Genomic DNA, 18,442 nt, shown 5'->3' with positions numbered 1-18,442 from the left:
CCTCCATGTACAAGTTTGTGTGTGGATGTATTTTCATTACTTTGGAATGGAATATCTGGGTTAAATGGAAGCTCTGTTGAACCTTCTGAGGAACTGCCAGTCTGTTTGAAAGCCGCCACGTTGCCTTGCGTTCCCACTACAAGGGCTCCGGTTACTCCACAGCTTCGTCAGACAGCGAAATGCTGTCTCACTGTGGTTTTAATTTGCCATTTCTTCCTGGCTAATGATGTTGAACATTTTTTATGTGCTTTTGGCCACTGGTATGTCTTCTTTGGAGAAATGTCTATCATATTCTTTGCCCATTGTTGAATTGTGGTATTTGTCTTTTTATTATTGAACTGTAAGAATTCTTTATATATTCTGAATACAAATCCCATATCAAAAATTGATTTGCAAATATCTTCTCCCATTCTGTGGGTTGTCTTTCCACTTTTTTAATAGTGTCCTTTGAATCACAAAAGTTTTTAATTTTGTTGTCCTATCTACTTATTTTTTGTTTCTTGTGCTATTGATGCCATTCCTGTGAAACCACGCATAATATAAGATACCAAAGATTTCTGCCTGTCTTTTCTTTTAAGAATTTAATGGTTTTGCCCTGGCCGGGTAGCTCAGTTGGTTGGAGCATTGTCCTGTTACACCAAGATTGTGGGTTTGATCCCTGGTCAGGGCACATACAAGACTCAACCAATGAACGTATTAATAAGTGGAACAACAGACTGATGTTTCTCCCTCTCTCTTTCTGTCTCTCTGTCCTTCCTCCCTCTTTAAAATCAATACATAAAAATTTAAAATATAAAAAAAGGGTTTAACAGTTTTAGCTTTTACGTTGAGGTCTTTGATGTGTTTTGACCAGCCTTTTGTAGGTGTTGTCAGGAAGGGACCTCATTCTTTTGCAAGTGACTCTAGGTGTCTGACACTGTTGGATGAAAAGACTTTTCTTTCCCCAGTGAATTTATTTTTCATTTTGCATATTTTATTTTTCATCATTAGAAATTATATTTTAGTCATTATAGTTTCCATTTCTCTCTTTTTCTGTATTCTTGAGTATATGGATAATTCTTTTAATAGCTGTTTTAACAATCCTTCTTGGCTTTTCCATCTTCTATGCCATTTCTTTGTCTGTTTCTATTGATTATATATTTTTTACTAGTTATGGATCAAAATTTCCAGCTCAGCTCCTTTGTATGGTATCCTGGGCATTTTGATTTTTATAGTTTATAACTCAATTTTGTTATATTTCTTTTAGTGTGTTGAACTTTATTCTGGTGTGCAGTTATGTTACGTGGGATCCATATGATCAATTTCAAAAACTGTTTTTAAGGTTTGTCAGGACCTGTACATAGCAGCCCTGAGTCCAGTGAGAGTTTATTTCCACTACCAGTGCCTTTTTATGTGCTCCATATAATACTCTTGATATTAGGAGATCTCTCCGCCTTGGCTAGTGGGAGTACAGACTATTCCCAGTCCTATGTGAGGTCCTGGCATTGTTTGATCTACGGTTTTCTGGTGGTTCTTTCTCCAGGTTCGTGTGGTTTCGTATTGTATTCAGTGAAGTATTCAGTCAAAGATTCAATCCCCTCTGCAGATTGCTGTATACAAGTCTCTTCTGTAGTATTTTGTTCCACAAATGGCAGCCACTGTGGCCTCCCTGAATTTTGAGCTTTGTCTCCTCAGCTGACTGAGATGTCTGGCCCTTGTTTGGGTTTCTCTTCCTGGGTTGCATCCTCTCATCTCCCTCCAGGTAGCCAGTGGGGTGGTGAGAGTGTGTTTGCCTTCTCTGGGCGTGCCATTCCTGAGCTGCCGGTGATATTCGAGAGTGGTCGCTTCATAGGTGTGCTTGTTCACCATGAGAGGTCCCTTATCGGAGTGGTTAATCCTTCCCCGGCCGAAGGGGAAGTCTTCTATCAGCGTGCTTTTGTTTACCATTAATCTCTTGAAAACAGCTATAGGTCTTGTGTATTTTTTGTTTGTTTGTTTTAAATCTAGTTTGACAATCTCTGTCCTTTATCAGAGTGCGAAATCAATTAAGATTTAATACAATATTGGTATTATTAAGTCATACCATTATGGTATTTGTTTAAATTTTTTAATTTTTTTCCTCTGTTCTTTGTTCCTCCTTTTGCCTTTTCTTGGGTTAATTGAGTGTTTTTTAAGTCCATTTTTTATCACTTTCATTGGATTTTTAGCTATACCTCTTTTGTGTTTTTTTTAGTGACTGCTGTAGTGATTGTAATAGTCATCTTTATATTATCACAGTCTACTTGAATCAGTATTATTCTACTTCATGTATAAGGTAAGAATATCACAACAGTGCAATTCTATTTGCTTTCTTCCTGTCCTTTGTGTAATTATTGCCATTTAATTTACTTTTTTATATGTTATTAACCATACATTATTATTTTTGCTTTAAATAATTTTCTTACAAAATGATAAGAAAAAAATCTTTTTTAAAGAGATATTTTAATTATTTTCTTAGAGGGGAATGGAGGGAGAGAGTGAGAGAAACATCAATGTGTGGTTGTTGGCCTGCACGCTCCCCCTACTGGGGACCTGGCCCGCAACCCAGGCATGTGCCCTGATTGGGAATTGAACCGATGACCCTTTGGTTTGCAGGCCAGCACTCAATCCACTGAGCCACACAAGCCAGGGCAGAAAAAAATTCTTTCCTGTGATCTTCATTTTTTCCCTATAGATCTGAATTTCCTTCTGCTATAATATTTCTTTAGCTTGATGAACTTTAACTTAAATACAGTGTTTTTTTCCCATTGTGGCATTAACTTATCATAGCTTTCATATCTATGAAAAAAGTTTTTATTATGTATGTGTGTCTATATTTGGAGGATTTTTTTTTTTTTTTACTGGAAATAGCATCCTAAGTTGACAGATATGTTTTTCGGTAATTTGAACATGCAATTTTCTTTTCTTCTGGCTTCCAGCATCTCTCTTTAGAATTTCTCTGTTTGTTGTTTATCTTTTAAAAGCAGTATGTTTTTTTTCCTCCTTCTGACTTTTTAAAATAGATTTTTCTTTTTAGTTTTTGGATGTTAGTAATTTTAATATGATGCAACTAAGTATCAGTTTTATCTTTTATACTCTGTGGCTTCATGGCTTTCATCGTTTTTGTGAAGTTTTCTGCCGTCATCTCCTCAGACTTTGCATTCATTCCCTTGTGTCACTGTTTCCTGTTCTAGGAGTTCACTTCACTTATGTTCGGCTTTTCCACTGCGTCCCTAATTCTTCTTACTGACGTTTCTATGTTTTATATCCTTGCATCTCCTTTGATCTGTATTTCTATGTACTAATTCTTTCTTTAGGTGTTTCCAATTTGCTCTTCAGTCTGTATTTCAGATTTTTTTATTATTATTTAACATAGCATCCAAGCTTACTGTATTAAAGCAGTTTTACTCATGATTCTATACCATCTATTTTTGCTAAGTTTGGCTAAGCAGTTCTTCTAGCTTTTCCTGGTTTTATGGTGTCCTTTGAGACACAGGAGTGGGTTTTTTTTTTTTTCTTTTGATGATGTCTAATGTATCTATTTTTTATCTCTTGGTTGGTTGTGCTTTTGGTGTCAGATCTAAGAAACTGTTACCTAGTCCAAAGTAATGAAGATTTACATCTATATATTCTTGTAACAATTTTATAATTTTAGCTCTTAGTTTAAGTCTTCAGTCCGTATTTACTTTATTGCTATATATGGTGTGATGTATGTGTTCAAATTCATTCTTTTGCCTGTTCATATCAAGCACCATTTGCCTGTTCATAGCAGCACCATTTGCTGCTAAGGCAGTTAATGTTCCCCATATAATGGTTTTGGCATCCTTGTTGAAAATCAGTTGACTTCAGATTTATGGGATTATTTTTGGATCTAATTCTATTCCAGTGACCTATATGTCTATTCTTATGCCAATACCACACTGGTTTGATTACTGTATCTTTGTAGTATGTTTTAAAGCTGGGACATTTCAATCATTCAGTTTTCCTCTTCTTTTTCAGGATTGTTTTGGCTAGTCTGAGTCCTTCGTGATTTAATATGAATTTTAGGATCTACTTGTCTATTCCTATAAAAAAAGTCAACTGGAATTTGATAGATAGTGCATTTAATTTATAGATCAATTGGAATGAATTACTATCTTAATAATATTAAGTCTTCCAATCCATTAATACAGAATATCTTCCCATCAATTTATTTCAACAATGTTTTGTAGTTTTCAATGTACAAGTCCTTCATTTCTTTGTTTAATTGTATTCCCAATTATTTAATTTTTCCTGATACTATTGTAGGTTGTATTGTTTTCTTAAAGTTTTATATTTGGATTGTTCACTGTAACTGTACAGAAAAAGAATAAAACTGATTTCTCTCTAGTAATTGATCTTTTATCCTACAACGTTTCTTAACTCATTCATTAGCCTAATGAATTATTTATGGATTCCTTAAGAGTTTTATATATGTAATATCATCTGCAAATAGAGTTAGTTTTATATCTTCTTTTAAGTCTGGATTCTTTCATTTCTTTTTCCTGCTTTATTGCCCTGTCCAGAACCTCTGGTACAATGTTGAACAGAAGTGCCAAGATTTTTGACTTATTCTTGATATTAAAAGGAAAGCTTTCAGTCTTTTACCGTTAAATGTGATGTTAGCCATGAATTTTTGATGCATGCCTTTTATCAGGTTGAGACAGTTCTTTTCTATTCCTAATTTGTTGAGTATTTATCATTTACTGAGATGATCCTGTGGATTTTTCTCACTGTTTCTCTATCAGTATGGTGTATTACCTGATTGATTTTCATATGTTTGAGGAATCTTGCATTCCTGGGATACATTCCCCTTAGTCATGGTAAATAGTCCTTCTTACATGCTAGTTGATTCAGGTTGGTAGTATTCTGCTGAGGGTTTTCACACCACGATTGTAAGAGGTATTAGTCTGTCATCTTCTTCTCTTGTGATGACTTTGTCTGATTTTTACGTTAAGGTAATATTGGCCTCCTAGAATGAGTTAAGAAGTATCTCCTTTGCTTGTTTGTTTTGGAAGTATTTGTGAATAATCAGTTTTCATTCTTTAATGATTTGGTAGAATTCACCATTTAAGCCAGTTGATCTGGGGTTATACTTTTCTGATAATTTGTTGATTACTAACTCAGTCTCCTTATTGCTATTACCTATTTATATTTTCTGTTTTATTCTTGAGTCAGTTTTGGTTGTTAGTGAGTTTCTAAGAATTTTCCCACTTTATGTAGATTGTCTAGATTGGCATAGAGTTGTTTATATAGTGGTTTTTTTTCTGTAATGCTTCCCCTCACTCTTTATCAGTAGTATGTCTTCTCTTTCATTCTTGATGTTAATAATTTGGGTTTTCTGTCTTTTATTTAGTTATTTTTTTGGTCACTATTTAAAGTTTTGTCAATTTCATTGATCATTACAAAGAACGAACTTTTGGCTTTATTGATATTTTGTATTGTTTTTCTACTCTGTGTTTCATCTATTTTCATACTAATATTTATTATTTTTCTCTGCTTCATTTAAGTTTACTCTTATGTATATGGTTTAGTTTCTTAAGGTGTAAAGTTAGGTTGATTTGAGACTTCTTTTTGTTTTGTAATACAGGCTTATACAACTATAAATTTCTTTCTGAGCAGTGTTTTTGCTTCATTCAGTAAATTTTGATATGTTTTTATTTTCATTTACCTGGAAGTAATTTTTAATTTCCCTATGATTTTTTTTTTGGCCCACTGGTTATTTGGGAATGTGTTATTTAATTTTAACATATTTGTGGCTTGCTCATTTTTTGTTTTCCTGGGTAAATTACTGATTTCTAATTTAATTCAATTGTGGTTAGAGAACATACTCTATATGACTTCAGTCCTTTTAAATTTATTGATGCTTGTTTTACGAAGTAATATAAAGTGTATCCTGGATTTGGTTTATAGTGTTGTTTAAGTCTTCTATTCCCTTGATGATCTTCTGTCTAGTGTTCTATTCATTATTAAAAGTGTGGTATTGAAGTCACCAACAATTAATGTTATATTGAATATTTCTTTTTATTTTCTAACAGTTTTTGCTGCATGTATTTTGATATTCTGTTATTAGGTATATGTGCGTTTACAAATTTTGTGTCTTCTTGATGGATTGCTTTTTTATTATTATAAGATGTTCTTGTTTATCTCTAGTAACATTTTAAAAAGTATATTCATCTGATATTTGTATAGCCATTCTAATATTACGTTGGTTGCTGTTCGAATAGTATATCTTTTTCCATCCATTAATTTTTCAATCTACTTGTATCTTGTGTCTCTTGTAGATATTACATACATAGATCTTTGATTTTTATCCAGTCTCTGCCTTTTGATTGAATTGTTTTATCCATTCACATTTAATATTATTATTTATATAGTTGTATCTATGTGTTACTTTTCTTTTTTTCCTATATGTCCCACGATGTTTTGTTCCTCTATTCTTCATTAATTTTTTTGTAGTAAGTGAATCTTTCTTCTAATGTAACATTTTGATTTATTTAGTGAGTTTTGACTATATTTTTTTAGTTATTTTTCTTAATGGTTACTGCAGAGTTTACCATGTACATCTTATTAAAATACGCCTCAGATTAATATAACTTCATTCTAGTTAGTATATAGAAAGAATCTAACTTATTCATATAGGTCTTTTCTCTTTCTTCCTCTTTTGTAATGGTGTTATACATATTATATATTGCAAAATCAACAATAAATTGTAGTTATTTATATAATTTTATAACTTTTAAAAGATCTGAGAGAAGAAAGGAGGGCAAGTATGTATTTATAGCTTTTGTTATGTTTGTATTCACTGTTTCTGGTCTTCTTCATTTGTTCCTGTATCTAAATTAGTATTTAGTAATAGTATGTCATGTCTTCATCCCAATATAGATTTTCCCACTATATTCTTTTTGCTGTCATTGGGAAGTATATTACATTTTTACATCTTATTAACCCAGCTATACCATCATCTATGTTTTTAAATAAAATTAAAAAATATATATAACAGGAGAAAAATTATTTTTACTTTTTTTATGACAGAATTACTCTTATTAGTGCTCTTTGTTTTATTATATGGAGAGTAATTACTGTCTGAGGTTACATATTTTCATTTGGAAGAACTTTTGTTACAATTTTTTATGGTGGATTTGCTGCAAATGAATTTTCTTACCTTTTGTTTATGGGTTAATATCTTTATTATACATTAATTTTTGAAAAGAGTTTTACTGGTTAGAAAATTTTTGGTTGATAGTTTTTCTTTGAGAGCTTTGAATATACTATCCCATTGCCTACTGGCCTCCATTGTGCCTGAGTGAAAGTCAGTTGTTAATCTTACTGGACTCCTTTATAAGTGAGGAGTCATATTTTGTCTTGCTGCTTTCCAGATTTTCTCCTTGCCTTTAGCTTTTGTCATTTTTATTGTAATATGTCTATTGATTTATTCATATTTATTATACTTAGAGTTTGTTATGCTTCTTGGACATGTAGGTAAACAATTTTTATCAAATTTGAGACATTTTAAGGAATTATTTCTTCAAATTTTAGCCTCCTTTTTTCTTCTAACCTTCCAACGTTCCCATTATGCACATGGTGATGCACTTAACTGTGTCCCACATTTATCTGAATCTCTATTCATTTTTTCTTCACTGTTTTTCTCTTTGTACTTCAGTTTATATAATCTCTATTGATCGCTCTTCAAAGCTGCTAATTCACCTGTCAGTTCAAATCTACTGTTGGATCCCTCTAGTGTATTTTTCATTGCAATTATCACACTATTCTACTTCATAATTTTCATTAGTTCTTTATTGTAATTTCTATGTTTTGATATATACCTTTATTTTTAAGCATAGTTTAAATGTTTCATTATTTTTTATTGTCTTCTAATGTTCCTTTTACTCCTACTGTTGGGTGTAATTCTCCTTTTTATTTTCTCTTTTTTTCTCCTGACTCTCCTTTATGATAATTGATAAATTTTCATTTTGAGGTTTCATTTATTGTTCTGTGTTTTATGTCAGTGGTTTGCAAACCAGAGACTGCAGGTCAAACCTAGTCCATTGCTTATCTTCATCAGCAAAGTTTTGTTGGATTACAGCTATTATCAATTTTTTGCTTATTTTGTATGGTTGCTTTTGCACTACAATGGCAGAGGTGAGATCGTATGGTCGCAAAGCCTAAAATAGTTATTATTGAGCCATTTACAAGAAAAAGTCTTTCAAGTCTATTCTGTAGTATACAAGGTCTGTCTAGAAAGTATCCAGCCATACAATATGAAAAATAGAGACATTTATTGAAGAAGATACAAGAAACACTATATGTAAGGCAATGACACCTCAGTCCCCTTCAAAGTAGGCACCTCGGTACCTCACACAGTTCTCCCAGTGTCTTCCAGTGTTCAAAACTCTGCAAAATCCTATGTTAGAATTCCAATCAGCTACCCCGCCGCATTTTCCTGAATCTCATCAATGATCTGAAGTCTCTTCCCTTTCAAAGGTGATTTTAGTTTTAGGAAAAGCCAGAAGTATCAGGGCACCAAATACAAGCTGTAGGGGGCCTGAGTCTCCTGGGTGATTTGATAGTTCACTAAAAACTCTGTACAAGACATGATGCATAAGTGGGCACATTGTTGTGATGAAGCTGCCAATCACCAGTTGCCCATAGCTATGGCCGTTTTCATCATATTACATCTCTCAACTGATGAACAGCATTGGGGTGGTACTCCTTATTAATTGTTTGGCCTGGAGGGGTGTACTCATGATGGACAACACCTTCCCAATCAAAAAACACAGTTAGCGTGGTCTTCATCTTGCTGTGACTTTGCTGAACCCACTTTGGGCGTGGAGAACCAGGTGACTTCCATGGGGACAACTGGGCCTTCATTTCCAGATCATCCTGTAGACCCACAGTTCATCTCTGGTTGTTACCTTCTTGAGGAAATCTGGTTCACTGGTAGCAGTTCGAATCAAGTCGCTAGCAGCTGCAGCACGATGTTCCTTCTGCTGCGGTAGCAGAAGCTGCAGAATGAATTTTGCCACAACATGTTTCACACCAGGACCCTTTGTCCAATCTCGGACACAGCAGTTTTTGGAATGCCCAGATCAGAATCTAGTTCTTGCACTGTCAGCTGCTGATCTTAGTTGATTGCAGCCCATACATGTTCAGCATTCTCAGGTGTTCTGCTTGTTGCAGGCCTTCCAGAATGTGTATCACTTTCAACAGATTCTCGACCATCTTGGGGCATTTGTGCAACACTTGTGTTTGCACTGCACTCATCTCATCATCCCTGAAAGCCTTCCGAATCATCCAAATAGTTTCTGTGGAGAAATACTCAAACTTAACCCAAAATTTGATGCAGATTCATTGATCTACTTGCTAGGTCGTTTGGAATGCGATGGCCACACAGTACACACGCTCACTCAATGGCATCTACCGCCCCCACTGACTAGTACAGTGAGGTTGTCATTGTTCACACATGTGCATTCCAGCCCACTCTCCCTGGCTGCAAGGTTACATTGATGTCACACAAACTATTTTCATTAGATTAACAACGGGTCGGCTTTTTCTGGGCAGACCTCGTATTTGTGTGACCTGAGTTGTAGAAGTATTTCAAGGGCCCATTAACAACTTCTTTTGCAAGGTGCATGTGGCTTTCCTTGTTTACAGAACATGTTTTACATTAATGTTTGATGGGAAGTTTCTCCACCATATGGACGACGTCAGTTTCTACCCGACATACATACTTGGAGCAGGCTTTAATTCTCACAAGTGATTTTATTCTTGTATACACATACCTCAGTGTACTTAAGATTCTTTTCTGCTTCTCTCCGCTTGCGATGTGTTTAGTACTTTTTTCACAGAAAGGGGCTATAATTGGAGGCTTCAAACATTATAAATATGGTTCAGTGTAGCTCCCTTACATAAGTAGGCCAGAGAGTATGTCTCCTGGGTCCTGTGTTCTATAACCTGCCCTCTCCATTGCTACTGTATTAGTTAAAGCTATGCCAATGACCATTCTTTTTTTTTTCCTGGAAAATTAGCCTGCAGCTAAGTCTAAAATATACATGCTTTCTCTGTGGTGTATTCAGTACATGAAACTTTAGACATCCTTGTATCACACTTTCCAGCAGGTGTATGGAAGCATGCAGGTAAGATGCTTTGCCTCTTCATGGTCATGTGGCCCAGACCTGGCTTTAGAACTCACTTTTGGAAAGGGGGATTTGAGTGGCATTATAGTAGGGGTCCTCTTTTCTTTTCTAGAGATATTGCAGGTTACTAGTTTCTAGTTTTATTTGTGTGCTTGTCACCATAACTGAAGTCTTGTTTTTGCTGACAAGTTTTCTTATTGTTTCAATGGAAACCTTTGAGGATTAGATGCAATTGCTAAATTTGGCCCTCTTATTCAGTAGTTAAAACATATATACATGTAGCCAGGAAGTTCATAAAACACCTAAAGCAATCCATCTCTTACTCTGATTTATTTCAGATAATCTTTCCATAGAGTGAGCACTAAATAAATTCTGTTTTTACCCCAGTAAACATTAACATTATTTAATTCACTGTGCATTAGGTCTCACATAAACTTTTTATGAAAGCATACCTTAAACATTCAAGCATGTTAAAAAAATTTAAGTTAACATTATTGTTTCTTATTTTAAAACTAATATGAATTTAGTGTAGAAACTTGATGGTACAGAAAAATTTACTAAACTAAGATAACCATCATTAACTTTTCCATAGGCATATTTAAATATTTAAAAACAAAATTTGATTATCTAAACATAATGTTTTATCTTTATTTCATTTAATTTGTCATGAACATTTTCCTTTGTTATTAAATTTTCTCCTTTTTCATAATGTAACATGATAATAAAAGTTGAAAACTATAACTTTTCTCAATTTTGCTAAAAGGATGGTGAAGATTATTTAACATTTTTCCGTGATGATTCCATGTCACTTCTATGCTATGTTACAATAGAGGTATGCCTCTGCAAATTTTTGTCAGATAAAGGTATCTCTGTGTGGGTGTATTTCTTCACCCTTTGATGTTAACTGATGTGGATGACCTTATGCTAGTCTCCTGGGATTTTCCTTTCATTTCCAAATTTTCCACATAAAAATGGTATGGCATTTAATGTCTTTTGATTCATACATCCTGATTATGCATTTGTTTCTGCCATTGATAAGCTGTGTGGCTTTGGGTAGTTGCTTAGCCCCCCAGGCTTCCTCATCTTAGAAATGGTCCTAAAATATGTGCTTTCCATAGAGAATTGCTGAGATGATTAAATGATATAATTCATGTATAATATCATCTAGTGTATTATCTGGCAGTGGGGTGATGTTTACAATATTTTAAAACCGATGCTGTGTGTAAACTGACCAATCAGAATACATGCCTGCCACAAACCATTGGAATCTCCTGAACATTGGCTTCTCTGGCTAGAGCGAGGGAGAGCTCAGTTAAATGCTGTCTCAGTTGTAATAATGATGAAAAAGATTATGAAGGTGACAGTGAGGATGATGTTTGGACAAACAGTTGCCAAACTAAGTCAATATTGTGCCCCAAATAAGCAGTAAAGGTGTGAGATTTCATCTATGAACTTTATCTCTCATAATCTGAAAATTGTTGGATGCTATTATAATATTAATATGAAAACATAATGCATCTCATACTATGAAGACACAAAAATATCATGCTTAAATATCTGATTCTGTTAGTTCACATTCACATAGAATTTCAATTAAGCCTTGAAGCTTCTCTTGCCCAAAGAAGATAAACATTTATGCAAATTAATTTAAAAGTAGTATTTTTGTTAATTTTACACATATATTTTCTTGAAGTAAGGACCTATTGCCACACAATTTTCTATATTTACCAATCCTTTGTTATTATGTGTAAATATAATTTTAACCTTTTTAAAATCAAAGCTGTATTATTTAGTCTTTTGTTTATGTAACTTAATAGACATAATATTCACATGAATCTTTTAGGAATATGTAAAAATGCATCCCCTGCTTAGCTTTAACTTTTATGTTCCAATTTATCTCTAACCTGTGCATTTTATAGAGTATAAAGCAGAATTTCTAAATGGAATTTATTGTATTTATTCTCCTGCATTGATACTTTGAGCCACATATATTATACATTAAAACAACTTGGAAAATGTCCTTAGGACTTTGCTACCATTCAGATTATTAAAGTAAACTCTTTGTCTTGGTAGTAGTTACGCTTGGTTTTCTTGTAGATATTTGTAATGTGTTTTCTTACTGTTGTCTTTAGCTTGCCAGTGTAACGGACACAGCACTTGCATCAACAGCAACGTGTGCGAGCAGTGTAAAAATCTCACCACAGGGAGGCAGTGTCAAGACTGCCTGCCCGGCTACTACGGAGATCCCACCAATGGGGGGCAGTGTACAGGTAATTCTTCCCTCTTCCATTCCAGTGTGTGTGTGTGTGTGTGTGTGTGTGTGTGTGTACACAAAGGGAAATTGAGAAAGGTACACCTGTGTGGAAAATACATTTTTTAAAAAGCAAGTTTTCCATTGTGTCAATATTTTTAGAAGGTAATACATTAGAAACTACGTAAATGATAAAAATTCTGTGATATACTTGCTTTAAAAATTGTACTTTTTTTCCAATGGTGAATTCATGTTTATTATAAAAAGTTTATCAAATACAGATAAATTAAAGTTAAAAACTACCTATAATCTCACTATTCAAAAATAACCACTGCCACTAGTTTGTTTTTTAATAGTAACTTATCACTTTGAGTTTAGAAATGAAATAAGAGTTTTTGTATGCCTTATATCAGGTAAGATTTTTTTTTTGACAGAGTGATAGATAGTACGACATGAGGTTTAAGGGAATGGGTTTGGAATCAATCCTGGGCTGAAATCTCTGCCACTGTTTAAATAAATGACCTTGGCTCATTAACCTGAGCCCTCAGTGCCTCTGGGTCCTCACATGTGAAGGGAGATGATAATACTTCGCTGGAGTGTTGTAAAGATCAAATGAGATCATATGTAATTTAGGCACATGTAATAGGAATGGAAGTACATTAAAAGAACACTTAAGTGCTGCGATTATCTTCACATTTTCATTCTCTAAACCCTACTTTTCCCCATTTTTCAATTCTGCTGCTTCTTTTTTCCTACTTTAGAGAATTTTGGTCTTTCCTTAAAATTTTTCCCATTATGTTGTAATTTATAGTGATCCTTTTTTATCTCTGAATTGGTCGTTGTGTCTTAGATGGTTTTTCTACTTTTTCTAAATGGAGATTGCCTAGACAGCACCCACAGAGAGGTCGCAGTTCTTGGCTGGGAAAGGATGACTCTTTAAAGAGAGAGTTGGGCCTGAACGTGGTCTAGATAAAATTTTTAACACTATTTTCATGTTGAAACTACCTGGAGATCTTTTAACAAATATGGATGTCTGGGCCATCCCCTAAAATAATGAAATCAATATCTGGGTTAGGGTTGTAGGGTGATTCTTGGGCACTACTTCTTTCCAGAGGCTTCCCAAATGCCTCTGATATGCATTCAGGGTTGAGACAAGGGGAAGGATGGGCTCAGCCTTCCAGTCAAAAAAATTGTTCAGACAACAGCAGGCTTGGTGCTAACTGAAGACAACCGAAATGAAGTTTTGTCTGACGTTTTGCATTTTCTGTTTTCTAAGCACTGTATTCATAGCTTTATGTTCATTATCTCCTCTGAGCTTCACAATAACTACATGGGAGGTATCACTTTCGCCCTCCTTTTATATGCAGACCCAAATACACAAAGAAGTTAAGTAAAATACCGATGACCAGACTGCTAGTAAGAAAAGGAAATGTGCGATTCTGAGGCGCTCTTAACTCTTCATGCAGAAGTTACTGTACATGAGTACGGACAGGGAAGGTGCAGTGGCCCTTAGCCAAAAGCCACAGCTTGCTCCTGTGTCCAGTATGAAGTGAAGATACTGTAGGTACAGGCACAGTGGAATCCACAAAATTTAGGCTTCACCTATTAGAGTCATAGTATTTTGTTATTTTATGGTTTTTAAGTGAAAAGACCATCAATATGCAGCGATGCCTCAATACTCAATGCACTACAGTACTTTGCAAAGATGGATTATCCTTGAATCCTGCAATTGTTGAGTACTTACTGTATATAAGGTTCTGTGTGAGAATTTAAACTTATATACACTGTACAAGTGTTATAATAATGTGTTAAAGAAATGGAACAATAGAACCATTGACAAAGAGATTAATTCTGGTGGAAGGGTTAGGGTAGACCCTTGAGAGTTGAGAGCAATTTACGATCTTCAATTTTATGTGATTATCATGAATTGTATATTTTTCATTATAATTGGTTTCAAAAGTTAGACAACTAAGCTATAATGTTATTAATCTTAAAAATAATTTTATATCTTTACATGCATGTGTTTTAATCAGTCATTCATAAAAGAATATGTAATATAGGAAAACACCTCTAAATCATGAGATATACAGACATTTAAAAATTTACACTCTGTAGGACCAAGCTTTCTTCAGTGAGGTCTTACTCTTTTGATTAGTTTATTACAAGGTGTTTATTGAGTTTGCTTCATATCATGAATAAATTCTTAATATTTTCACATTGTACTTATAATTGATTTTACTTTTATATTTATTTATGTCTTTTAGTTCATTTTTGTTGTTCCTTTAATAGTGATAAAGAAACTCTTACTATATTCCGGTTTTTGTAAAAAAGGTGCTTTTTTTTTTCTTTTTAAAATATTTTTTAAAGATTTTATTTATTTATATTTAGAGAGAGGGGAAGGGAAGGAAAGAGGGAGAGAAATGTCGATGTTCAGTTGCCTCTTGTGTGCCCCCCACTGGGGACCTGGCCTGCAACCCAGGCACGTGCCCTGACTGGGAATTGAACCGGCGACCATTCGGTTTGCAGCCTGCACTCAATCCACTGAGCTACACCAGCCAGGGCAAAAAGGTGTTCTTTTAACATAGTGGCAGATCTATATTTTTACTTTTGTTTCTTCTCAGCAAAACTTATGTTTTTTTTTCTTTTTTGGCATATTAAGAGTATCTGTCCATAGCAGACTTTTACAGCAGTGTTTAATAGTAAAAAACACACTATGGACTTGGCCCGGGTAGCTCAGTATGTTAGAATGTTGTCCTGATATCCAGGGTTGCTGGTTCTATCCCCAGTCAGGGCACATTAAGGGAATCAACCAATGAATGCATAAGTAAGTGGAACAACAAATCCATGTATCCCTCTCTCCCTCTCTCCATCCCTCCCTCCCCACCTTCCTCTTCTGATCTGTCCTTCAGTTCCTCCCTCCCTCTATAATCAGTCAATTAAAAAAAAGAAAAACTTGCTAAGTTATGACACAAATATTCTCTGAGACTAGAGAGGAGTAAAAAAAAAAACAAATTAACTTTCCTCTGTACTAGGATGGTAGAATTTTTTTTCATTTTAAACTCTTCTCACATATTACAGATTGTTCAAGAAGCAGAAAATTTATAAGCAAATGAATTTGAACACTTTTAAATATAAAAGTAAGAAGTTTAATTTTCTCAAACTGGGGGCATTGACCTGAATAACCTAAAGATGCAGATAAATGAAAATCACTTGACATGAAAATCTTGGTTTTATTAGTTGTTTTGACAGAATAAAATTAAAAGTTTGCATTTTTCTGAGTACACATTGTCATCCTGTATGTCAAAGAAAAGCCAACCCAAGATTTAAAAAATTTTCAAGAGAGCCCATTAAATGAATAACTACATAATTATATGTGATATTTATTATATGGTATAACCATGAAGTTCTGCTTCATCAAAGATTCTGTTCAGAATAGCATTTTCTATCAATTTAATTACATTAAGAAAACCAAGAAAGCCTTTTTAAATCATGTAGAACTGCATAATTAAAAAGAAACTTTATTGCCTAGCTACTGTAGTTTATTTTTAGCTAGTTTGTCCTCTCTCTGTACTAACTTTTTGAAATCCTTTCTTTTCCTTGGTGAAGTGGTCCTCTCAGATGCCCAGACACCCTGTGTGTTCTTCACTCCCCCTTTTCAAGCTGTTTCTATCCTGTTGGTTCTCCCAGAAGGAATCGCGGGGGCAAGGGGAACTGAGAAAGTGCCACTTTGTCACTGACCCCGTTGGGTCTTTCAGGATGATCTTTGATTATCTGTATTAGAAGGTGCAGATTACCACTTTCCTATTCGATGCCTTTTATTAAATCATTTTTTACTGTTACTCTATTACAGTTGTCCCAGTTTTCTCCCTTTTGCCCTCCTCTGCCCATCCTACCCGCTGCTCCCACAGTATGTGGGCTGAGACTCACGAAACTGCTGGAAACACAGTCCTCGAACCTTTGAGGGCTGGGGAATATCAGCACCTTCTGTGCACCTACCCCCCCCCTCCTCCAGGTCTCCCTCCCTAATTCTGATTGACACAGAGTTCTACTTCCATCCTAACTTACACTAAACTTTGACTTCAACTTTTGACACTTGGTTAGTGTTAAATAACTCTTACATCATTTTTTCTCTTTATTGTTTAGTGTTGGCTAAAAGTTGACATTGCAACTTTGTACTATAGAGGAAAAATATCACATGACCACATAATGTCCCTCTAGTGTATGTCTCGGCTATAAAATCATCATATAAAATTTGCCAAGCAAAGGCCCCTGCATGATGATTTCCTGGCTGCTTATTCAGCAGGGAAAGATAGCCTCAAACGCTGACGACAACAGAATAATTTCAACACTGTCATGAAGTATGAATTTTAAACAATTGAATTTAAGATGCTTTTGTGCCAGTTTAGCCTGAAGTACAGCTCCACAAGGGAATTCTCTCAAACTGAGCTTACATTAAAAGGTATTTTAACACAATTGTTTTTATCTCAGAAATTATTAAAGCTACTGTACCATATTAACTATTTATAGTACTGCTCTAAAGGACAAATATAAGGTTTACCTGAGTTTTAAAACAGTAATGTACATGATTTTTAGTGAAGTTCTGAATATAAGCAGAATTAATATGATACTCTGCAAGTTAATATTAAATACATCATAGTATATATTCACTCACTGTTTATAAAGTGCCATGCATGGTATCAATATATCTCAGTCTCCCTCTGTTACTTGACGATTGTTTCTTTTATTCCTTGAATTTAAGCCCTTGTCATTTGTTTCTGTAATTCTCACATGTTGTGTTTTCATACTTAATTGTATAAACCTAAAGGAAATTTATGCTGATTTATTTAAATATTCTTTATGAAGAAAAATTTACTTTTATGTAGAAATATCTTCCAGAAAAAAAACATGTTCTTAAAAATCTACTTAATACCAACTCATTTTTATGTGTGCGTAGGGGTGTGTGTATTTACTTTACATTAATTATCTATTTTTAAAGCAAATAATCATAAACAAATAGCAACAAACTTAGTGTTCCAGAATACTTTATACTTTGATCAAAACCAGTGACTTAGCTTATTTTTATATGTGCATTGTAACAGGAAAAGACCACACTATTTTTATATGTGTTTGTGTATTGGGAAGACACTATACTATTTCTATATATGTATGTGTATCAGGAAGAGACCACACTGTTTTTATAAGTGTGTGTGTATCAGGAAGAGACCACACTGTTTTTATAAGTGTGTGTGTATCAGGAAGAGACCACACTCTTTTATTTTTATCAATAGAATGGTTTAACTAGCTGGCAGGGTGCCGGAACATAGTAGCTCTCATTAAACATTTTAAAAGGGCTAGTGATGTGGTCAGCCTTGTCTCCGTAGAATATGTTTCGGGACTGGGGAAGGAGTTGGAGCCTAGAAATACAGTAGGTGAAAAGATTGGATGTGTGACGGTACTGGTGTCAGGGAGAGAACGCGGGTGACATCGTTTGAATCATGCTATCACAAGGAAAAGGAGGGGACTTGCAGAGCTGGAACCTACCAATTCCTTGGGTGTTGGGCGCAATAAAGTGTGAGGTTGGTGTTGCAAAGGATCAGAACACTGCTCTTTAACGAGGAATTCAAAACAGGAAAGTACGACGGGTTCCTATGAACCAAATCGACTGTGTTTAACTGTTATATCATGTTTCAGTGAGTTCTGGAAAACTGAAATGGAGAATGATCTCAGAAGCTAGAAAGGGCAATATTGGGGCAAACACACATACTTTCTTAACACAATATGTTACTATTTTTATTATCGTCAGCAGTGGGAGTAATAGAAGTAATAAATGTATTTATTAAGTGCTTGATATGTGTTAGGTATTTTAGAATACATTACCTGCGAGCTAAATGTTATTACTTTCCTCTTACAGATGAAGAAACTAAGCCTAGAGAGGCTAAGTAGAGCGCCCAACATCACCTATCTGGTGATTATAGATGCATGCGTTGAAACCAAGCTGCTTGACTCCAAAGCTCTTGTGCTATTTGTGACTCATTTCATT

At 34.5% G+C, this 18,442-nt stretch overlaps 1 protein-coding gene across 1 annotated transcript in view; it reads left to right on the top strand.

Moving 5' to 3' along the window:
• The window catches only part of ATRNL1 (attractin like 1), a 495,303-nt gene that overhangs the window by 129,979 nt on the left and 346,882 nt on the right, over positions 1 to 18,442 (top strand). Inside the window, exon 19 of the mRNA XM_024555570.4 lies at positions 12,284 to 12,421. Within this exon, the coding sequence (XP_024411338.3) occupies positions 12,284 to 12,421 (138 nt within the window). The remainder of the gene's footprint in view (positions 1 to 12,283; positions 12,422 to 18,442) is intronic.

Source organism: Desmodus rotundus, chromosome 4 (assembly GCF_022682495.2).
Source record: "Desmodus rotundus isolate HL8 chromosome 4, HLdesRot8A.1, whole genome shotgun sequence".
NCBI classification, from domain to species: Eukaryota; Metazoa; Chordata; class Mammalia; order Chiroptera; family Phyllostomidae; genus Desmodus; species Desmodus rotundus.
The sequence above is the reverse complement of the archived record's forward strand: the minus strand, read 5'-3'. Positions and strand labels throughout refer to the sequence as shown.